General features: G+C 38.2%; 1 protein-coding gene across 2 annotated transcripts in view; it reads left to right on the top strand.

Annotated features, from left to right (window-relative positions):
* Positions 1-24322, top strand: part of EML6 (EMAP like 6) — a 364638-nt gene that overhangs the window by 267309 nt on the left and 73007 nt on the right. For both annotated transcript variants that reach the window (XR_003624099.2, XM_057558732.1), the window contains 6 exons: positions 4208-4301; positions 15241-15341; positions 16620-16822; positions 19382-19493; positions 19741-19868; positions 24060-24201. Coding sequence is in view for 1 of the 2 variants with exons in the window: in XM_057558732.1 (XP_057414715.1) it covers positions 4208-4301; positions 15241-15341; positions 16620-16822; positions 19382-19493; positions 19741-19868; positions 24060-24201 (780 nt within the window). In the remaining variant the exon portion in view is untranslated. The remainder of the gene's footprint in view (positions 1-4207; positions 4302-15240; positions 15342-16619; positions 16823-19381; positions 19494-19740; positions 19869-24059; positions 24202-24322) is intronic.

The following is a 24322-nucleotide window of genomic DNA, read 5'->3' as shown; positions in this document are numbered from 1 at the left end:
TTTTTGTCTCAGAGTTGAAATACGATGTTAATTTATAAATGGCAGAAAGGAAGCTAGGTGATAGTTTGAGAAAGCGCTAACATTAAGGACTTTTCAGGAAGTACGGAAGTATGTACTGTGTTTGATCCATCACCGTGTATGGTTACATGCAGATGAACTGTGGTCGATTGATCTTTGTGGTCTCTGTGGCCCTACTGAAGGTGTGACCTGAAGCCTCTTTGATTTAATTTATATTGATAGTAGTACCTTGTGTCACAGTGATACAGCTTTAGTCTTAAACAGATGCCTGCACCACTTTATAGGCCAAGAATGAAGATCCAGAGAGTTTGGTTGTATGGCTGCGGTAAAAGTCAGACAGTGGCAGGTCCAGAGCGAGGACCCAGGTCTCCTGGCTCTCAGTCCCGTGAGAAAGGCACCAGGCCTGGGTCCGTCAGCTGGTGGACGCTGTGCCGGCTGTGCTCTGCCTCTCAGTCCTCCTGCCCTTTCCTGCCCCTGCCCTCCACCAGGGCTGGTGTGAACTTTTAGCATGAGAGTCGTACCTGGACCACTCATTGTGCCCCCCTACTTCCTCACTCCTTCTACCTGATGGCCAGTGCCTGCAGCTGCCTCCACCCCCACTCTCCAGTGTAAATGTGGTGTGGGCATGGTGATGCATAGAGGCTGCCACGTGGAACAGCACCCTCGTGAAAAGAGACCCCTGTCCTAGAACAGCCCTGAGTCAAACACTTTCATGAGCAGAAGCATCTATCCCTTCTTTTTGGATACTTGCAGTAAAGTGAGGAGTTCAAGTCAAAATGCTGAGAGAGAAGATGATTTAGGTTTCCCAGTTTAACCATGTAAACAGGACACCTACATTGGTTATTACCTAGCTGGTGGCCCCATCTGTGTGTCTCAGTGTATCTCCACACCCACCTGCCTCTTACACGTCAGCTCATCTTGGGGGGTGTTGTGGAGACCTACCGATAATAGAAAGAAATTAGAGAAAGAGATTGTCATGGAAATACAAAGCAGGCAAATGATGTGAAAACTAGACAGCAGATAAGCAGTTATACCTAGGAATTTAGATTAATCTATTCTTGCCACTCTTCCAAAGCAAACAAAAAAGATGACATTTTTAATCAAAAACATTTCTAACAACACAACCCATACCTCTAAATTATGTCAACTGGAAGGAATGAATTTATATTGTGTTACTTAATTCAGCAACTCGTTGTGGATTTATTATCATTGTCTAGGGAAAACGGAGCCGTCTTTGCTTCTGTACTTGCAGTCAGGAAAGTGCTTCCACATGAACAGAAAACCAATTAGAAAGAGAAGGGTTCAGATATAAATATTTTCTAGCCTAAATATCATCCTCATATTTTTAAAAACCTTCATTGAATAATACCGATTTCCACAAGGACACATCTAAGACTAGTGTGATTTCATCGTGTCAGTTCCAAAAACCTATGCATTTTTTATGAGCCCTGAATACAGGACCAACTTGTAATTGTCTGGGTAAAATATTTCTCTTTCTAATTTGCCCTTTACTGTTGACATTAAGCTCCTTAGAATTATTTCTGGACTATGTCACAAAATATCCATAATTAATACATACTGTGACTGGAAAGATTTGAAAGGACATTACCTAAACCCTAAAAATATGGTTGAAAATCAAAAACTCCGACTAAATGGTCAAGGAACAATGGATTTTCAGAGCTAAGATCAAGCCTCTGTGAGGGGAAACAAAAACTCAGAAAAAATTAAAGATAGCCAATTATATTTCCAAACTGTGTGGTATGTAGAAATTGCCCACACCTGCAGAATTCAAGAAAAAGTCACCATCCTAAAGAAGAGGTATGGTTGTTGAGGCACCTCTAGATGTGTTCTGCTGCTTCATTGCTACTCATAGTCACAAACTGGGGTAGAAAGGTGGTATGACTGTGAAGACAAGCTGATGGGGCCTTGCAGAAATTCCAATAAAAAGAAGCCAAAAAAAAAAAAAAAATCAACTTACCCTGAGGACTTCTTCAAAAGACATAAAATGTAAAAAAAAAAAAAACCTATCATTTAAAATGTGTGGATGTTTGCATTCTAAGAAAGACATACTAATATAGCTACACAGGTTACAAAAGAAAACAAAATGTAGAATTAACAAATGCAAAAAAAAAAAGAGACACTGAATATCTGTGCAGTGTTTTTGATTAAAATTTTTATATAACAGAATATTCCCATTCCCTCTGCACCATCCATAGGCATATTCCATTTTTATCTCCCTCATCCTCCTGATGTCACCAGTATCATCAGAATTCATTGAAAACCATCTCAGTACGAGGATCATGTTGGAAATGTGATACAAGTACTGTAAGTCTTAAATAAGAGTTTAGGATCTAAAAAGGGAGAGAGAACTCTCTAATAAAAAGAAAATCACCAAATACAGAGACATGCTAATATGGAAATATAACCAGACCACACCAAGAGGTACAGGAAAGGTAATGTTGCTGGTAATGAATCGGAAGTCATCACCAGTCCCTTCTCCCAAATGCATGAAAAGAGACGGGGCACAGTTTAAAGCCTGGTAACATTTAAGCATAAGGACATATTGTGATTGAGAAGACACATTTGTTTATAGTACTCACCTGGTGGTGATTTAGGCCTTTGGCAAAGTGTTACTGTCTTCACCTACTGTAGTCTAGGAGCTTGAAAGGGTTAATGTAACTTTCAAATCCTTGCCTCATACTTGGTGGTAGTAGAGGATTGGGGAGGATTTGGTTGGTTAAGCCAGGCTCTTACTCTCCTTTTTCCTCCAGAAAAGGAGCAGACTACCGTTCCCAGTTGGTCGGGGGAGGGTCTCTGGAACAAGTAAGGGCACCCAAGGGTTGGGCATTAGTTAACCAGCATTTGGGGAGGGTCACCAGATATAGCAAATAAAAATACAGGAGGCCCAATTAAATTTGAATTTCAGATAAGCAACAAATAATTTCTTAGTACAATTATGTCCCATGCAATATAATTGCATGCAATATAACATTGCAAGGGGCATACTTGTACTAAAAAATTATTCGTTGCTTATCTGAAATTCCAGTTTGACTAGGCGCCTTTATTTTCCCTGGCAATCCTAATTTGGCATCTACCCCAGGGCTGTCTTTGAAAATACCAGTTGAAACCCTGAGTGGGCTGTGGAGAAACGGTTTATCACATACTCACGTTTCTTTACCCTAAGGCCATTGGCTGTGTGTCGCCAGAGAATACACCCTGCTAAACTGAGCCTTGGTGAGCTTGGCCACCCATCTTCTAGCCCACTCCAGGCTAGGGAGGAACTGCTGACCTGAGATGCTTCTCCTGTGAAGCTTTGTGAGGAGGCAGCAAAGGAAGGACTTACTGACTGTACCTCTTCTTCTGTCTTGAAATGAGAAAGCAAATTAACTATTTTGATTTCAAATTCAATTACATATCATATATATTTTTTTATTTTGGAAAACAACCTGTCTGAATTATAGTAATTATTGATAGTATTATAAATACTATTTAATACTAAGGGAAAATGTTCATCATATAACAAGTAAAAAAATTAAGTAATAGTATGTTCACTATGATCCTGGTTTTGTCTTTTCAAAGCACGTTTAGGTAGAGAAACTGATAGGATGTATATCAAATGTAGGCCTAGAAATTTGGATGATTTTTAAATTTCCTTTGTCCGTATCTTCTAAATGTCCTACAACAAGCATATTACATTTGAAATAGGGAAACTAAGAAATTAAGATTTTTTTTAAATTATAAAAACATCTTTTGAAAGAATTTTCCAAGTTAGTATCTATAATGCTCTTATCTTGGAGGGTTGAACAGAACCAGTTTTTTTTTTTAGAGCGAAGTAGACTGAGTCACAAAGTTAAATGGCTCTTCTAGTAAATGTCATGAGATTTGTCTGACACAAAATAGACAAGGTTTTGGTGACTTACCTGAGAAGCTCCCCCCAGCCCTGTGTCTCAGATTGGAATGTTGGGTCAGCGATTTAATTCAGCAACCAGTTATTATACATTGAGAACCTCCACTATTAGTAGTTATGCATTTCATTTAGTGAGGTCCCCTTAGTGTATTATTCTCCTAACGTATTTGAGCCTAAATGATATTCTTAAGATCAATTTCTTGTTCCTCTTTACAGTATATAAAATGTTGTGGTTTTTCATTGAGAAATGAGTCATTTGACATTTGTGTTGTTTTCATACAGCCGATGGAAAATGTCTGGTGTCGGTTGGTTTAGACGATTTTCACAGTATTGTATTTTGGGACTGGAAAAAGGGAGAAAAGATAGCCACCACCAGGTAAGAAGCTGCCGAGGTCTTAACGGCGTCCTGCCATTGATCACACTGCAGTAAAAGTTAATAGTTTGCATTTTCTGGTAAGATTTCATCTTCAAACTCAGATGAAGTTCACATAGAAAGCTTAACACCTAAGTAAAAACATATTGTAATATTTCATGGTGACAAACCTGACATAGAGGAATTAATGTTTGTTTCAGGCAGTTGGAAAATTCTGAAATCCTTTCCAGAGAGTTATTCATCACTTTGCTTTTAGTAATATATGCATTATCTATATCAAAGCTTCTTCCCAGCAGTAGGAAAGCAGCTTTCCTCAGACTTGTGCCTTGCCCCTTGTTTTTCCACTATCTTAGCATCTAGTGAAGGACTGTCAATGTCACTGGAGTCAGAAGTTCCACTTGTCATGAGCCTGCAGCATGCAGGAAAGGAGGCCCGGCGTGTGCACCTGCCACTCGCTTTCAAAGCAGGCAAATTGTTGCCCTAATCTCCCCATCTTATAAATAGACCTTCTAAGACCACCTGCTATTTATAGGCCACCTGTCCTCCCTTGCCCCAGCCTCCCTCCCTGCTGAATCAGCCCTAAGTCTGAACACTGCTTTCCACTCCTGCTTACATTGGTCTTAGCTGTTTGCCCGGCCATAGTCAGAGGTCAAAATAGTTGGCCGCCAAGGCCCAGCAATACAATTTGTTGCCCAAGGCATGTTATCAGTTTATCTCTCTACTGGTTCTTCCCTGCATAAACCAACTTCCTTTTTATCTGGCACCATAAAATCATTTTTAAATTAATGACTTTGAGCCCCAATATTCACTTTTTAAATTGATGTTTTAAATTATGTAGGAAAAAAGTGTTTTTTGGCAATTTGATTTAATGAATGAAGACCTATAGATTGCTGGAGACTCAGAGAAGGAGCAAATGGAGCCTTGAGGACTCCAGCTGACCGTCTTAGGAGAGAAAGAGGAGCTTTTCTGATGACTGCTATTGAGATGGAATTCTTGGCAGCAAATGACAGCTCATAAATCTGCCTACCCAAGCGGTTTTTCTTTTACTCTCTCTAGTATTCCTCACGGTTATATCACTCCCCGCTAATACTCAGATTCAGCTTCTAATCAGAAGTCCGCTTTCCTCCTAGATTAATGTACTGAATTTTACTTTAATATTTCTGATAACATATCATCTGCATTACAGATAATCTCAGGCAAAGCACACGTCTGCATTTCAAAAGCAACAGAAACTCAGTTTTCCTGCTAGAAAACCCTCTGCAAATGTGGGTAGCTCACCTGTTATATATCGGAAACAGTAATAGAAATGGAAGAAAGAAATATTTATTAATATTTTAGAAGTATATATTTGATATGTTTGGTAGTGCTACTTCTATTTAATTAACACAAAGTGACTTAACACCATTATGTTAATAATACAGTTTATTTTTAGAATTGTTCCCAAGCCATATGTCACATTCCCCTAACAGGACACCTGCAGAGTTGTCTTCAGAGACTAATTCTGCAATTGTAACATTCACCATTGCTCTATCCAAAGAGTATCAGAGATTGTTAAAGTTCTTTGGATGAATACTAGATTTTTAAATAATAAATAAATAATATTTACACAATATTATCAATCATAAATATTCATGTAAATAAGTAACCAAACAAATTAAAATTCTATTTATGGCCTGAGATTAAGGTGCTTAAGTAGATAGAAACTTTAAAAACAGGGACATGAAAGAAGTGACAAAGAAAAAGGAGTAATACTTTACCAGTGGGACCTTACTGTCTTCCAGGAGTCAGTGTAGCTCCTCCAAGGGTCTAATTTACTCTCAGAAGATGGCTGATTCAGTGACACCCCTGACTCTGCACTTCTGTGTCTCAATCATGGCCTGCATCGCCACTAGCAAGGCTTAACAACAAACCTGCTTCCCGCAGGTCGTGTGGTTCTGGCAGGTAAAGTTCTGCAGTAGCACCCGTCACTCAGGATGTGAGATTTCCCCATGGGGGGAGGGGCACAGTCAGTGGCTGTGATGGCATCACCGGCAGCACCGCTGCTGTCCAAGGCTAACGTGGACCCCCTGCACTCAAAAGCCGCCCTTCAGTTGGGAACATGTTTAAGTGAACCTATGTTTTTATCAGCTCAGAGAAATTAGAGAAGTTTGGAATTGGCCCATAAAGATCTTATTACAAGATCTTGATGAGACTTGATCCAATCTCTTTGCAGTTTTTTTTGATCTTTGCTAATTTTCATGAATGACTTCAGTCCCCTCCATTACAAATGAATTTTTTAGTCTCTTTTTCTTTTTAAAGATTGTTCAGATTTTAGTCTAATATACAAGTAACCTATGTAATAACCAAGAGTAATCTCTTATGGGCAGTAGTGAAATAGCCTGATATCAGCGTCAATCAGGGCAGAACAATGAGATAATTAATCAGGCACCTCTATGTCCCTTTATTTAGGTTTCCATCACACCAGTAACATGACTGGGGGGCAATGGCTAATTATTATTGACAAGCTTCATCTCAGAAGTTTGAACAGTGGGGATATTAAGCAAAAGGTACAGTTATCAAGGTGCATAACAAGATTACTTCAATGTTAATGAGAAATAGTTGTGCTACTAAAAAGCTTAGGGACAAAACATAGGCCCGCATGGAGCAGGTACATAGACCTTCAGAGTATGTATTAGCTCCACTGCTTGTTCTATTTTAGGTCCCTACCCTTACATACATTTAGTGAATATGATCAGGCCTCCTGCATACCAAATTGAGATCTTTCTCACTTTCCTTTTTTAATTTTTCCTCTGTTTTCAAAATAATACATGATTATTAAAAAGTTAGAAAACACAGAAAATCACCAAAAAGAAAATGAAAATGATTCATAATTCCACTACCCAGACATAGCCATGGCTAACATTTTAGCATATGTTCTCTGGTATATATGCTGCTAATATTTTTATCCATTTTTATTCATATGTGGGGTATTATGCATACTGCTCTGTAACTTGCTTTTTTTTTTTTTTTTTTTTCACTCACCAGTGTATCATTTTCCTTTCTTCTTCTCAATGTTACCTGGCTTATTCTATGTTATTCTATATTGTAAGCCATTTAAAATCTTTTTTAGAACTGGGGTATAAATCAAACATTCATTCAGTCTTCCACTTGTGAGCTACCTTCACAAAAAAGGAGAAAACCAAATCACATACACCGAGACTGGGCCTCTATGCAAATGAGGGGGTTTTGAATAGAAGATTGGGAAACCAACTCACGTGGTGTGCAGCTGCCTTTGGCTTCTAGAAGAGGAGCATTCCTTCCCTTTTCCCCTGTACTTGCTGATAGAGTTTAAAATGTAGCCCTACGTGGTGAATTACCTATGACTCAGGTCATAGGAATCGTCCTGTATTAGGGCAGCAGTATGGACTCTCCTACATTCTTATTCCATCAGGGTAGGACCTGAAACTCTTTTCATTTTGTTTTTCTTACACACACACACACAGTTGTAGGCAACTTCTCTACAAATTTAACAAGTGTCTAAAGGGAAAAATAACAGAGGTATTCAAAGAATGTTCTTTATTTAGGTGTTGACATTAACTAAACATTTACGTGCCATCACTAGTCAGTTTAGAATTTTAGCTACAAGAGAAACAACATTGGTGTTTTTATGACACCAAGAAATTAGGTGAAAACTAAAATGTGCTCTCAAAAAAGACTTTTCCAACCATCTAATTGTTTGACCTTGTATAGACACTAGCAAACAAAACAATGCTCTTTTCTATGTAGGGTATGTAATTTGTGATATCTGTTCTCAATTTTCATTTCAGTTTTCTCTGGCGTCTTCTCTCTAAAATTTATATTATTGATTTAGGAGCTGTGGGGATTTTCCTCCAATCAAGAAATCTTTGGATGTTTAATGTTTCTTACGGTTATCTGGTTCACTTCTCCTCTTTATGTTAAGCACATTTTCTCTTCTCTTTTATCTAAACCTTTTTCTCACTGTCCTAATTGTTCCTGATACTTTCAGTGATATATCTTGGCCCTGGTGTCCAAGCTTCACTTTTGACTTTCAAAGAAACAAAGAGAGAAAGTTCAAAAATCAGTTTCTCCCCCTTTCCCTGCCTTTCACTGTAAGGCCTACATAATAGGTATGGAGATGCTCTGTTCTTTCTTTACTTTTCTTTTAACTTTTTATTATGGAAATTTTAAATGTTACACACAAGCGGAGGAAATAGCATAAAGAACTCCCTTATACCCATTACCCAGCTGCAACATCCTACAAATGATACAAAGCTCTTCCCCCTCCCCTCATTTTTACTTTTACTTTCTTTTTTGCTATAAAATTTTAAAGAAAACTCAAGACATTGTGTCACTTGACCAGTATGTACTTCATTAGGCATTTCTAACTGAAAAGACTTATTTTTAAAAACCACCATTCCATTATCACAACTAACTAAAGCAACAATAATTTCTTTCTTTAATTTATTACTCTATTTAAAATCAAACATATCTGACTGTTTCAAAAATGAGAGTTGGTTTGTTCAAATCTGCATCCAAACAGGGCCCATGTATTACGTTTGATTGTCATCTCCCTTAAGCCTCTTTTATTTTATAGCAGTCCCCCTCCCACCTTATTCTTGCCATGGATGCATTTGAGAAACCGGGTCATTTGACCTATAGAATGTGTCACATTCTAAACTTGACTGGGTCTTCATGAAAGCATATCAAGCATTTCCCTGTATTTCCTATAAATGGTAGTTAGATCCATAGGCTTGATTAGATTCACATTCAGCTTTTTTTTCCTTAATACTAGTATTATTGATAAATCATATACCATACAATTCACCCATTTTAAAGTGTACAGTTCAATCACTTTGTAGTGTATACAGATGTCAACTTATAATGCTGTACACTTGAAACTTATATAATAAAAATAAATGAATAAAGTGCATAATTTGATGTTTTTTAGCATATTTACAGAGTTGTGCAATCATTAGCACTATCTAATTTCAGAACACTTTCACCACCCCAAAAAGAAATCCCATACTCATTAGCACTAATCTACTTTCAGTCTCTCTGGATTTTTGTATTCTGGACATTTTGTATAAATGGAATCACGTGAGGTTCTTTGTGACTGGCTTCTTTCATGTAGCATAATATTGGGTGGGCCAAAATGTTCGTTCGGATTTTTCTGTAAGATGGCTCTAGTAGCACTTAGTTGTCTTTAACTTCATTCGAAGCAATTTTGTTAGATTGTATGTGACAGCTGTCATATCAGTGTGCATTTTAAAAGACTTATCAAAATTGGGAATTTTTGTGTAGCCATTTTAATATTGAAGATGGAAGAAAACAACATTTTTGGCACATTATGCTTTATTATTTCAAGAAAGGTAAAAACGGGACCGAAATGCAAAAAAAGATTTGTGCAGTGTATGGAGAAGGTGCTGTGACTGATCAAATGTGTCAAAAGTGGTTTGCGAAGTTTTGTGCTGGAGATTTCTCACTGGACATTGCTCCACGGTTGGGTAGACCAGTTGAAGTTGATAGCGATCAAATCGAGACATTAATTGAGAACAATCAACGTTATACCACGCGGGAGATAGCTGACATACTCAAAACATCCAAATCAAGTGTTGAAAACCATTTGCACCAGCTTGGTTTTGTGAATTGCTTTGATGTTTGGGTTCCACGTAAGTTAAGCGAAAAAAGCCTCCTTGACCATATTTCCTCATGCGAGTCTCTACCTAAACATAATGAACACGTTCTGTTTTTTAAAACAAATTGTGACAGGTGATGAAAAGTGGATACTGTACAATAAGGTGGAACGGAAGAGATCGTGGGGCAAGCGAAATGAACCACCACCAACCGCACCAAAGGCCCGTCTTCATCCAAAGAAGGTGATGTTGTGTATATGGTGGGATTGGAAGGGAGTCCTCTACTATGAGCTCCTTCTGGAAAAGCAAACAATTAATTCTAACAAGTACTGCTCCCAATTAGACCAACTGAAAGCAGCACTCGACGAAAAGCATCCAGAATTAGTCAACAGAAAAACGCATAATCTTCCAAAAGGATAACGCAAGACTGCATGTTTCTTTGATGACCAGGCAAAAACTGTTACAGTTTGGCTGGGAAGTTCTGATTTGTCCGCCATATTCACCAGACACTGCACCTTCGGATTTCCATTTACTTAGATCTTTACAAAATTCTCTTAATGGAAAAAATTTCAAATCCCTGGAAGACTGTAAAAGACACCTGGAACAGTTCTTTGCTCAAAATGATAAAAAGTTTTGGGAAGATGGAATTATGAAGTTGCCTGAAAAATGGCAGAAGGTAGTGGAACAAAAGGGTGAATACATTGTTCAATAAAGTTCTTGGTGAAAATGAAGAATATGTCTTTTATTTTTACTTAAAAACCGAAGGCACTTTTTGGCCAACCCAATATTTGAAGGTTCATCTATGTCATAACAAGGATCAGTATTTCATTCCTTTTTATTGTGTGGATCCTACCACGCTTCATTTATCTGTTCATCAGTTGATGGATAGTTGGGTTGTTTCCTCCTTTTGGCTATTATGAATAATGCTGCTGTGAACATTTGTGTGCAAGGTTTTAAGTAAACATATGTTTAATTTCTCTTAGGTATATACCTAGGAGTAGAATTGCTGGGTCATATAGTAACTTAGTATTTAACATTTTGAGGCACTGCCAAAATACATTTCAAAGTGGGTGCACTATTTTTCATTCCCACCAGCAAGGAATGAACATTCCAATTTCTCCACATACTTGCCAACACCTATTATTGTCTGTCACTTCATTATAGCCATCCTAGTAGATATGAAGTGATATCTAATTAAGGTTTTGATTTTCATTTCCCCAATGGCTAACGATACTGAGCATCTTTTCATGTGTTTACTGGCCATTTGTATAACTTCTTTGTAGAAATGTCTATTTAGATATCAGTATTTTGCTCATTTTTAACAGGGTTATTTGTCTTTTTATTATTGAGTTATAAGGGTTTCTAAAAATCTATTCCAAATTTAAGTCCCTTATCAGATATATGATTTGCAGATATTTTCTCCTAAGTTCAATTTTTTAGTCAAGAGTACCTGATATGTACTTCATGTTTCACTCTATCAGAAGAAGCATAATCAGTGGCATAACAGATGGTGGGGGCAGTGGGAGTAGTACTTGACAGGTGCAAGCAATAGGGCTTCTATTATCTGTAGGAATTTTTTAAAGCATAAGAAGACCAACTAAAAGCCTATCTGCTCTTTATTACTCTCCTGAGCCAGCAATTCTAAACAACGTCAGGGATGGAATTCCTCTTTCTCAGGAATTCCAGTCCACCCCATGGTGTGCCACTGCCCCAAATGTCTGGTTCTCCTACTCTTAGTAATACTCAGCTCCATTGTGGGTTCTGGTACTATCAGCCTCATCCTTCCATTGAAAGCTTCCCATCAATGTATTAACTAATGGTTGTAGCATCCGTTTACAACTGTGGGCTAAATTGATTATTTAATTAGGGATTGAAAATGATAATTTTCTAATTCTATTATTTATTCTTCATACTAGCTAGAATTCTTCTATAAATAAGAGTTTTCTCTCATGAACCACTTGGTTTCTCTGAAATACAATTCACACAGGAAGTAGTCCTTTAAATATTAGGGGCTAATAATATTTGTTGTCTATAACTTGCAGATATTTCCCCTAGTCTGTCTTTTGAGTTTGATATGATGTTTTTCATCATGCAAAGGCTTTTATTTTTATGTGGTCAAATTTATCAGTCTTTACCACTTCAAGATTTTGAGACTGATTAAGGAAAGTGTTCCCTGTCCTCTGGTTAAAAGGAAATTACTTGTGATTTCTTCTAATCTGCTATGGCTTCATCTTTACATTTAGATCTCTAAACCATTTGGAATTTATCCCAGTATCTCGTATGAGGAACAGATTCAATTTTTTCCTTTCTCCATATGGCTATCAAGGTGTTCCAAACACCATTTTCCTTTTCCCTTTTATATAGACTATTTTTTAGAACAGGTTTAAGTTCACAGCAAAATTGAGCAGAAAATACAGAGTTTCTGTATACCCACTCTCCCAGCCACCTTCAAATCCCCACCTAGCACCAGAGTGGTATATTTGTTGTAATAGATGAAGCTACATTGACACATCATTATCACCCAAAGTCCACAGTTTACATTAGGGTTCATTCTTAGTGTTGCACATTCAATGCGTTTTGACAAGTGTATAATGACATGTATCCACCATTATAGTATCATGCAGAATAGTTTCACTATTCACTGCCCTAAAAACCCTTTGTGTTCTGGCTGTTTGTCCCTCCCTCCCCTCTGTCCTGGAAACCACTAATCTTTTTACTGTCTCCATAGTTCTGCCTTTTCCAGAATGTCATTTAGTTGGAATTATACAGCATGTAGCCTTTTCAGATTGTCTTCCTTCACTTAGTAATATCCATTTAAAGTTCCTCCATGTCTCTTCATGGCTTGATAGCTCATTTCTTTTTAGCACTGAATAATACTCCGTTGTCTGGATGTACCAGTTTTTTTAATCCATTCACCTACTGAAGAACATCTTGGTTGCTTCCAAGTTTTGGCAATTATGATTAAAGCTGCTGTAAGCATCTATGTGCAGGTTTTTGTGTGGACGTAAGTTTTCACCTCCTTTGGATAAATACCAAGGAACATGATTGCTGGATCTTATGGTAAGAACATGTTTAGTTTTGTTAGAAACTGCCATAATGTCTTCCAAAGTAGCTGTACTATCTTGCATTCCCACCAGCAATGAATGAGAATTCCTGTTGCTCCACATCCTTGCCAGCATTTGGTAACATACACCATTTATTTTAAGTATTAATTTTTCCCCCATTGATTTGAGACCTGTCTTTATTACCTACTACATTTAAATATTGGGTCTCTTTCTAGATTTTCTGTTTTGCCATTGGTTTGTCAGTCACTTTGTGCACCAATACCACACTGTTTTAATCATGAAGGCTTTATAGATTGTTTTAATATCTAGGAGAGCTACTCTTCCCACTTTGCTTTTCTTTTTCAGACTTTTCCTGGCCATTACTGCTGTTTTATTCTTCCATAAGAACTTTAAAATCAAGGTGTCTAACTCCAGATTAAAGAACAGACACTAAATGCTCTTTTTTATTGGAATCAAGTTGAATTTATAAGCAAAGCTAGGAGAATTAACATCTTTATGATTGAGTTTTCAAACCCAAGAACATGGAATGTGTTTCCATTTTTTTAAGTCTACTTTTCTATCTTACAAATATGGGGTGTTTTGTGGTTGTTGTACTCATTTGCATATAGTGCACAGTTCTTGTTAAATTTATGCCTTGATATTTTTATTGTTTATAAATAGAGTCCTTTCTTCCAGTATATTTTTCAACTGGATATTATATATATTAAGGTTATTGATTCTGTATTTAATTTTATATACTGCAACTTTCCTAAATTATCTTATTTGTAGTTATTTTTATGTTATTTTCTTTTGAATTTTTTAGACATATAATTATTATCATTTGCAAAAAGAAATCGTTTTACCTCTTCCATTCCAGCTCCTGTGCCTTTAATTTTTTTAGACCTTGTCTAATTGCATTAGGTAATATGTTCAGTACAATGTTAAATGGTAGTGGTGATAGTCTTGTTCCTGACTTTATTGGGAATAACATTAAGTAAGAATCTGACTTTCGAGTTCACACACACACACACAAACACACCATGAATAAGGTACTGTTCCAGCACATTCTGTTTTTAAAAAAAGGATAATGGCACACAGCATCTGAAGAGCCAGTCTGTGTATAATTGGTCTTGAATGAATCTGTGTTTCTCAATGAGAGTCAAGAACTGCAGGGAAATATAAAAGTCTAAGAGATAACTCTAAAACATCCATTAATTCCTACTTTATTGAGTGTTAGTTGAGTACTTTTTTAATCACAAGTGACTGTTAGATTTGTTTTGTGAAATGCCCTTTTGGCATCTGTGAAAATAACATAATTTTTCTCATGTATTAATATGATGTATTATTTGATTCCTTAATAATTAACCACCCTTGCATTTGGTCATAATGTACTGTTTTTTAAATATGTTGTTGGATTCTCTTTGCTAGTATTTTATTTAAGATTTTTGTAACTGTATTCATAAGGGAGACTAGTCAGTCATGTTCTTTATGTTAATTGCTTTTCTTTTACGTAATGAAAGTTAGGTCCTAGTATACGAGAGAAGACCATCAAATAGTCCATTAAGACCAGTAAATCCTTAGATTCTAATGTGATTACTTTATACTCTAAACCAGAAATTTCCCTGGCACTGTGGAATGCCGGTATACAGCTCCAGCCTACAGTCAGTCCTCACTTTAATACTTGTCCTTCTGCCTCTTGGGTTATAAACTTACATTTCTGAATGCACAGCATCCTTGAGTGCCTTAAATCGATAGACGACAGCCTTTCTCTCTCCATGGATGTGAGCCAGGGGCTTTGGCTTCTTGTGAATACATTTCTAGCTGAAACTCTGTTTAACCCAAAGTTATGCCTTCCCCAGCAAGAATATTACATTTGAAGCTTCTCATTAATACTTTTACAGTATCTTCTCCCTCCTCCTATACAAGACCTCTGTATCCCAAGAATTACAATTCTATAGTTGTGGCATTAATTTTATCTTATGGAGACATTCTGATCCATTTAAAATATTTCATTAATTTGTTTAAAGCATAATTAAGTAGATTTTGGTAGCAATGGTAGGGTAAGAAGAAAGGGCTCAAACGTGCGAAGAAAAACCAAAACTCATTATTTTAGTGTAGACCCCATGTGTATTTTAAATCGTCTTCTAATTTACTTGTCCTATTAGATGCGCTTAATGAAAGTTAGACTAAATGCATGCTTTTAATAAAACTCTCTAGCAGTGCTGTCATGAAAACTGGAATTTTTCCCCTATTTGTCTCTTACAGAGGACATAAAGATAAGATATTTGTGGTAAAGTGTAACCCACACCATGTTGACAGACTGGTTACGGTTGGGATCAAGCACATCAAATTCTGGCAACAAGCAGGTACTATTGTTAGGGTTTATCCTTTATGTGGTTGAAAGTTTTACTCCAGCTGGGAAAAAAAAAAAAACAACCAACACCACTACCTAGCCTATCTCTGCAATCTAAAATTAAAGTATGCCTAAAAGACGTTTGCTCCCAAATAATGTTTGAGCTGTGAAGCTTAGAACACTCTATATGATGCCATACTTATTCATCAATATCTAGAAAGCTTTGGGAAATGTTCTGCTGTGAAAATAATTATTTTTATATTCAGTCATCAGTCCTGAAAGCAGTGATTATGTTGGACTACTGAGCAGGAAATAATCACTTTAGTTGGGTGAATACAATTTTCAATATTTTGAGGGTGCTTTTATTAGTTTATAACTGCATTTAGCACATGAATTAAATATGACACACAGTACACACAGTAAGTGGTCAAAATAAATACTTGTGGTTTATAATGCTGATAATAAGGACGAGTAAATAAGCAGGACAAAACATGGAAGGATATCTTGTTTTTCTCACTAATAGGTCAGACCTTTCACTGGGACTGTTTCTGAATTCTTAGTATCAACTTTGGTACCAAGCCCAATCTTTTACTGGGCAAAACATAAATAAGCTACTGTTCCAATGCCTTCTGCTTTTGGAGAAAGGGTCATGGTACCCACCATGTCTGGAGAGCCAGCCTGCCTACAATTGTCTGGAATGAGTCTGGGTTTCTCAGTGCTAATAAGAAAGTACAGGGAAATGTGAACATTTAAGGAACAAATCTGATGTACTTCTCCTACACAGTGATTCATTTTTCTCACCCCAAAGTCACTGTGATAAAAATTGAGGCAAAACATACATAAAACATGTTTACATTTTACATTACAGCCACTGCTGTTTTCACTCACTTTGGTCAGCATTCAGGAAGACTTGCCTGGCTCCCCAGGGCACTCAGTCACCCCTTCCTCTGGCTGGCACAGAACTTGCGCTGAACCTTGGTTAGAGATGTATATCACGTTCTCTCCCCGACCAGACCTTAAGTTCCTTGAAGGCAGGAACTCTTCCCTGTTATACCCCAGTGTCAACCACTGTGCCCGCCACAAAGTAGGGATTCAACAAGCGCTGAATAAATGCGTGAAGGAGAAAACCTTTTATAATGTTTTTGTTATGATGTTTTCTGACATTTTAATACATCTTTATGTAGACACATAATGAAGACACACTGGGTTTTTCAATGAAGATAGTCATTCTAAATGTCCAGAGAAGGTGTCAATTTTTCAAAAAGTAATAAATACTCTTGGTCCACTCCAGGTGGGGGCTTCACCTCTAAAAGAGGAATTTTTGGAAGTGTTGGAAAGTTAGAAACAATGATGTGCGTTTCTTATGGGCGAATGGAAGATCTGGTGTTCTCAGGAGCAGCTACTGGAGATATTTTTATTTGGAAGGATGTTCTCCTACTAAAGACAGTGAAAGCTCATGACGGGCCCGTGTTTGCTATGTATGCATTGGATAAGGTATAGTCTATTTCCTCATTAGCTTTCTAAAAGTTTAAGTTAGGCTTAGGAAGGTCCACACCAACAGGATGCCTGTGTGTAAAAACAGTACCCTTTGAATTAGGAAGTAGTTGTCATGAATGGAGAGAAGCACAAATAGTCTTTAAATTTCTCTTTTGTTTATAATTATTTCTTTATGTACAACTTCTCTCTTCTGTTTTCACACTTTTTCTTCCTGGCTGTCACTCCTAAGAACTCCTTAAGAAGTGTTGGGATAAATGCAGACACGCAGTAGCAAGAGAGTCCTGAGAAATATTTCAACATAGTCTTCCACCTCGGTGGCACAATGAGCAGAGACCTGGAAGTGCCTGGTGTTTGGATTATTGTCCCTCCCATCAGTATGACCTGAAGTTATGTTGATAACCAGCTTGTTCCTGTGTAGACAGGCTCAGTTTTAACAAGCATGTCAGAGTGAAGTCTTTTCACTGGCTGTGTTAGTCAGGGTCCTCCAGAGAAACCGAACCAGTAGGATGTAGATATAGACAGAGATATACATATACATATACATATACATATACATATACATATACATATACAAAAAGATTTATTATAAGGAGTTGTCTCATGGAATTATGGAGGCTGAGAAGTCCCACTTAAGCCATCTGCAAGCTGGAGACCCAGAAAAACCGATGGTGTAATTCACTTCAAGTCCAAAGACCTGAGAACCAGGGGAGCCAATGGTGTAAACCCCAGTCTGAGGGTGGGAAAAGATAAGATGTCCCAGCTCAATCAGTGAGACAGGAAAAAGGAGGGTGATTTTGTCCTTCCTCTACCTTTTGTTCTATTCAAGCTCTCAATGAATTTGATGATGTCCGTCTACATTGGGGAAGGCAGTTTACTGAATCCAGCAATTCAAATACTGACCTTATCGAGAAACACCCTCACAGACACACACAGGAATCATATTTAATCTGGGCACCCTGTGGCCAGTCAGTTGACACATAAAATTTACCATCACACCAGCTGTATTTCTACTCAAGCTCATCTTTGTCCTGATCTGTCCCCTGCCTTGCAGTGTTGTTGTTTTAAATAAAGATCACACTTGGGAATTCCCCGGTAGTCCAGCAGTTAGGACTCCGTGCTTCCACTGCAGGGGGCACGAGTTCGATCCCTGGTTGGGGAACTAAGATCCTGCATGCCTCGAGGCACAGCAAAAAAAATAAAAATAAATAGATCACACTTACCTTCAGTGCCCTTAAAAAACTTTCTTCAATCAATTTCCCAGAAAATATCAATTTTTTGTTCACTGCTAGTTTGCTGATGGTACCAGTTTATGTGTGCTCTGTGACCTCCAAACAGTCTAAGCCACCTAATACACCTTATTAAGCCAAGCCTCATTTTGCATTTACCTGTTCCCAGGTAAATATGCTGATCCCGCTATGGAAGTAGGTTCTTGTTAGATGTGCAACTACAGTGGTTGTTTTAGTGGTTAAGATGTTTTTCACTAGCAAAGTTGTTTTTGATTAAACTTCAAGTTTTAGAAAAGATTAAAGCAGAATGCAAAGTTTTTTGTAGACTCAGAAGTTGATGTGATATAACTTGTTTAAACTCTTTTATTGCTTGGTAACTTAAGCTGAAAAATCATGGGAAATGGCAGGGATATCACATTATAATATACTGCATTTAAATTTAATTTAGAGAGTGAATGTCCCCAGGTTCACAATCTATAATAAGGATAAATAAGGATATTTAATGTAATAAACTTCCACAAAATTAATTCTTTGTGAACTTCATTGAAATGAAGTACATTAGAAGTTTCTGAGAAAATGGAATGAATTACTCAGTATTTTTCTTAAAAAAAAAAAAAAAACAACTTTTAAAAGAACAGTTTGTATATATAAGTTGCCAAAAAGGAAAACTAATAAAGCCAAGAAATCATAAGCTTAGAACAAGAGTAAAAATCATCATCTAGCAAAAAATACCCAATATGTTAAGCTTTTTACTTTCCAGGTTTTGTAAAAATTAATCTGGATTTTAATTATTGTGGAAATTGTTGTGTATTGAACAAAATAGCAGGATAGTTTTGTTATATGAAATACCTAAGTTACTCTTAATAATAAATAATGATGTTTTTCCTGGAAGTAAATATTTTTAAATATTTAACAGTCATTTTTAATTGTGATGTTAATTCCAATTAATTCAGCAGGAGTATATGAGATACCAGAAACTCTGCCAGGCTTTGAGGTTGGTCCTGTTCTGTAAGAATCCACATTCCAGTCAGGGGACTGGGCACAGAAATGACCGTCCATGATTCAGGGTGCCAAATTCCAACCAATGGTCTGAAGAAAGTGAAATGGACACACAATGAGAAAGTGTTTAATCCTGCTAGAGAAATAGGGGAGAGATGCTTCCAGAAAATATTATATTAATATTATGTTATCATTCAGATTTTTCAGCCTCCTATACTTAGGAAGAAAACACAAACAAAGCTTTTTTACCCAAGGGGAAATCCTTTTGAGGCTGGGTGGGTACCTTGTCATTTTGATGTGTATATAATTCTTCTGATGTGTGCCTTCACAGGGTTTTGTAACAGGTGGAAAGGATGGAATTGTGGAACTCTGGGATGATATGTTTGAAAGATGCTTGAAGACTTATGCCATTAAAAGAGCAGCGTTGTCAACCAGCTCAAAAGGTGCCACTCCCGAGTATGCAGTAGAAATCTTTCTGTTCATAGAGATGGAAATCATTACCAAATCAACTGTCTTTTTTTCTTCCACATTCAGAGCCCTTGGCTCCTGGTAGAAATATCAAGGATAATTGCCTAGTACCTAGTACTTTGGAACTATAAAAACAGAATTTATATAATCATTACAATCGTTTTATTTTTTATTATATTAAATACAACATTTGCAGTATTAAATGCAATTTTTCCTCCTCAGGCTTGCTTTTGGAAGATAACCCTTCAATTCGTGCCATCACTTTGGGACATGGACATATCCTGGTGGGAACGAAAAATGGAGAGATCCTGGAAATTGATAAGAACGGCCCAATGACACTGCTCATTCAGGTACTGTGTTTGCACACATCCTAAACCACAATTCACACCAGAGCTGGAACCAGGGTAAGGCAATGGGGGTCACTTAGGATGCAAAATTTAAGGAGACACTCACTTTCAGGGTCTGGCAAATGCTGTATTAGTCATCTATTGCTGTATAACAAATTGTCACAAACTTAGCAGCTTAAAACAAAAACATTCCTTATCTTATGGTTCCTGTAGGTCAGGAGTCTGAACACAGTTTAACTGGGTCCTCTGTTTAAGGTTTTGTAAGGCTGCAATGAGGGCCAGGGCTGTGGTCTCATCTGAGGCTTAACTGTGGAAGGATCTGCTCCAAGGTCACTCGAGTTGTTGGCAGAGTTCAGTTCGTTGGGGATGCAGGACTGAGGGCTTCCGTTTCTTGATGGCTATTGGGCAGAGGCCACCCTCAGCTCTCAGAGGCTGCCTATAGTTCCTCGTCACATGGGGTTCCCCAACATGGCTGCTTGCTTCCTCAGAGAGAGCAAGGGAAAGAGGAAAAACGGGTACTACTGTGCCTTTAAGTAACTTTAAATAACATAATCATATCATCACATATGTGTAATCATGAACATCCATCCCCTTTGCCATATTTTATTGGTTGGTAACAAGCCACAGGCTATACCACACTCAAAGGGAGGTGGTTACACAAGAGTGTGAAAACCAGGAGCATCATGAGGGTCACCTGTCCAGCACAGTCTGCCCTCTGGCCACCAACTATCATGTCCCTACCACATGCAAAATACATCCCCCCTCCCAAGGTCCCCAAGAGCCTTATCCCATCATAGTATCTGTTCAAAGTCCATAATCTCATTGTCTAAATCAGGTCCAGGTGTGGGTGGGGCTTCTTGGGTATATTTCCTCTTGATCTGTCAAAATCTGTCAAACTAATAAAAATTATTTGCTCTGTATACACCAAATATATGTGTCTCCTTAGATTTTGTGCATCATTCTAGTCTCAGCCTTGATTCACATAAACATATAACATACTCTTTACACTTCCTCTCCCCTCAAAATGTTATTCAGGTAAAATCAGATTAAAATAAACATCAGCAGAATCCTCTAAGATCGAAGAAGTGATCACACGTCACCTGAGGGGGTGGGAGTCTGTGGAGGTGAGCAGGTAGTCCTGTCCAGTTTGGTGATGGATAGGCCATAGTTACAGATGGAAGAGGCACGGCAGGGATGAGGGTGTGGGTTCAGAAGGTGGAGTGGAAAGAATATGCACTGGTTATCTAAGCTTTAGGACTTCTGTGGGTCTGAGGAGCTAGGCCTCCTTCCCTGACCTGATGCATGCCTGCAGCCTTGCTGTATTAGGACTAGCCCCCAAAATCCCACTGAAAGGGGCCCTCTGATTTGCTACACCTGAGAGCAGGTCTGCACACACATCACGGATCAGGTTTTTAAAGTGCATGTGCTCAGGTCCCACCCTGGATATCTTGAATAAGAATCTGTGTTTTAAAAAAAGTTCTGTGTTAGAAGCAAACCTCAGAAGCTCTGTAGCTGATTGCTACAGGCAGCCCAGATTGAGAACTGTGCTGAGATGCGTCCTTGAGGGGTGATTTCCTTATTCTGCAGCTGCACTTGCCTTCGTTTTCCTTCCAAGCTAATTTCTTTTTCTTTCTGACCATGACTTTTTATTTAATTTTATTGAAAGTTCAGTGTTTCTTTCTTTTTAATCCTCAAATTTTTGAGACTTTAAACTGTTTGCCACATGCTATATTGCTAAGTATGTTGTAAGATTTATACTACAATATGATTTAAATAGCATCGTAAGATTTTAACTCTACATTTTCAAATTTTAAAAAGTAAATAATAGCTGAGCTAATTTTGTTTAAATATGTTTTAAACTTGACAATAAAGGCTTTTCACTTTTTCATTCTCTACAACTCTATTCTTTACTATATTTGTTTCTGTTGTTCTAATAATGCAAATAACCACAGGTGCCATTTATTGAGCACCTACTATGTGTCAGGCAATACTGTTGTACAAAATTCCTCTCTCATCTCCATGACAGCTTTGCTTAGTTGTAATTGTTTTATAGATGAGGGGCTCAAAACCCAGTAAACTGCCCACAGCCAAATGCTAAGAACTGCAGGGCTGGGATTCACACCAAACTCTGTCGGGTACCAGAGCCTTTTCTTTGTCACTCCACCAGACTGTTCTCCACACGCCTCAGCATGGAGACTGCATGAAAACAGTGCAGAAGGCATGGCCCCCTAAGCACTAGGCAGGCACGCGGTGGAGCTGGGAGGACCATCTTCTCTCCTTACACGTGTGCCATTCTTTTCCTTTATCTCAGAATCTCTCTTTTCTCTTCCAGTCTATCAATCATTTGCCCTCTCCTCCTAGGTAGAACTCAGTAGTTCAGTTCAATCAGTGTTCGTTGGGCTCCTGCCAAGACCAGCCCTGTGCTCTGTGCGGTGGAATAGGGCTTACTCTAGGGGCTGACAGTCCTGTCCTGAGAGGTGGACGCCGAGGGAAAGTTTAGGAATAGTAGAGGCAGCGTGGTTAAGCCCATCAACTATCCTGCTGTGTGGAGATTTCAGAACCATTTTTCCAGTTTCTGTAGCACGGCAATTCAATGTTACTTGGAATAGATTGCTTTTTTTTTTTTTTTTTTTTAAGAGAATAGGCTGGGGGGAGGAGAGAAGAGACAGGAGGTGAGTTCTGAAAATCCCCATTGTATACACTTTGAATATAATCAACTGTCAATTATGCAGCTGGTTATTATTAGCTTTAGGGTGGTCAGGAGGAAAGTAAGGTCCCAAGCTTATTTCCTTGTGCCACTCAAGAGACTTCCAGCCTGCCTCACTCACTGTCTGTTCCTATAGGATCCAGGAATTAAAGTACATAATCATATTAGATTAAAGAAATACCATTTTAAATCAATATATGATGCAGTGGTTTGAAAGGGTCTCAGAGCCCCACAACCCTGTCCTCTGTGTGCAAAAGGACTCAGTCTGTAAAAGAGCCCCAAGCAGATCCAGTCTGGTGGAGAACAAGGGAGGGCTCACACCTGACCCATCCTCTGACCGTGGCCTTGGGGGTGGGAGGCTTCTAAAGGGAAGAAAACTAGAAAACTGGGGATGTTGGGTGCTCCAAATCTAATAAATTCAAAACCAATATCTACGCCCTTCTCAGATATTTGAATGTCAGGTGTATTGGGAACTTTGTATCTTCTGCCAAATCACTGTTTTACTCAAACAGCTTCCCAGTTAAACCGGAATCTTCCAGTTTCTCTTTGGAGAGCCACCTGTTCCCCAAAGCGTTCCAACTACAAACACCTTTCAGATGCCTGTGTATGGTCTTCCTTCTTGCTTTACTAAGCAAAGCCTTTTTATAATTAGCCACTAAAAGCAGAAATTCAGTAAACGATCTGGTCTGTTTTATTGTTCCGTATCTAATCTGTTCTTTACACTGCTTTACTGAGTGATGAGTTAGAAAAATCAGATTCATTTTCTCCCTGATTGTTCATTCATTAAACACTGTTTCATCTCAGTTATTATTCTAAGCCAGTTAAGTGTGTTTTTGGTAAGACGTCGGCATGTGGAATTGGTCCAATGCCTATCAAGCCCCTTTCGGTTTTCTGTGCTCCCTGGATAGAACAATTTGTGAATAAATGCTAACCCTGAGCTATACCCAGGACACTTGAAATGAAAATTTAGCTCTCTCTAATCTGCTCTGCCAAATCTGTGCATTCAAAGAACTGAAATAGAATTAATTAACAAGAATATTGCTGTCCAATTCCTCTGACAGAGATAAGCGGTACCTCCATTTTTTAGAATATGGTTTTATGGAAGAAAGTGGTTTGTGTCATTGTGACCAAGCTGTTTTATGAAAAGATGCATATATACTGTGTTTATTCAATGTCAAACAACAGGATAAAATGAGAGCAGTTCCTTATTTACTCGGATGTTTCTAAATGGAAAGATGTTCGGCATCATATTAACAAAACTTAGGAGTAATGTGAGTCCCTACTTTGCTTTCCAAATGAATGCTTTAGCATCACGCAGGCCCAGCTCTAGATTCAAGTTCAAGCGAAAACTTTATCCAGTACAATCACTTTGGCTCCAGGAAACTCAAACTGTGTTTGTTCATATCTGAACCTGTTTGGGATACTTGCGGGAAGGGCTAGCCGAGAAGCATGAACTGGTTTTTGTTGCCCCGTTTCCTCCCCTACAGGGGCACATGGAAGGAGAAGTATGGGGGCTGGCGGCTCACCCTCGCCTGCCTGTCTGCGCAACAGTGAGCGACGATAAAACACTGCGGATCTGGGAACTATCCTCCCAGCACCGTATGCTGGCAGTACGGAAACTCAAAAAAGGTACGTGACGTCCCCGTACACATCTGTACAAGTATTTACATCCGAAAGTATTGGATTCATTCATCTGTTCATCCAGCTAATATTTACCGAGCACACCTATTACATGCCCCCAGATATGCTG

This window comes from Balaenoptera acutorostrata, chromosome 12 (genome assembly GCF_949987535.1).
Source record: "Balaenoptera acutorostrata chromosome 12, mBalAcu1.1, whole genome shotgun sequence".
In the NCBI taxonomy this organism is placed as follows: Eukaryota; Metazoa; Chordata; class Mammalia; order Artiodactyla; family Balaenopteridae; genus Balaenoptera; species Balaenoptera acutorostrata.
This window is presented reverse-complemented; position numbering and strand designations above follow the sequence as displayed.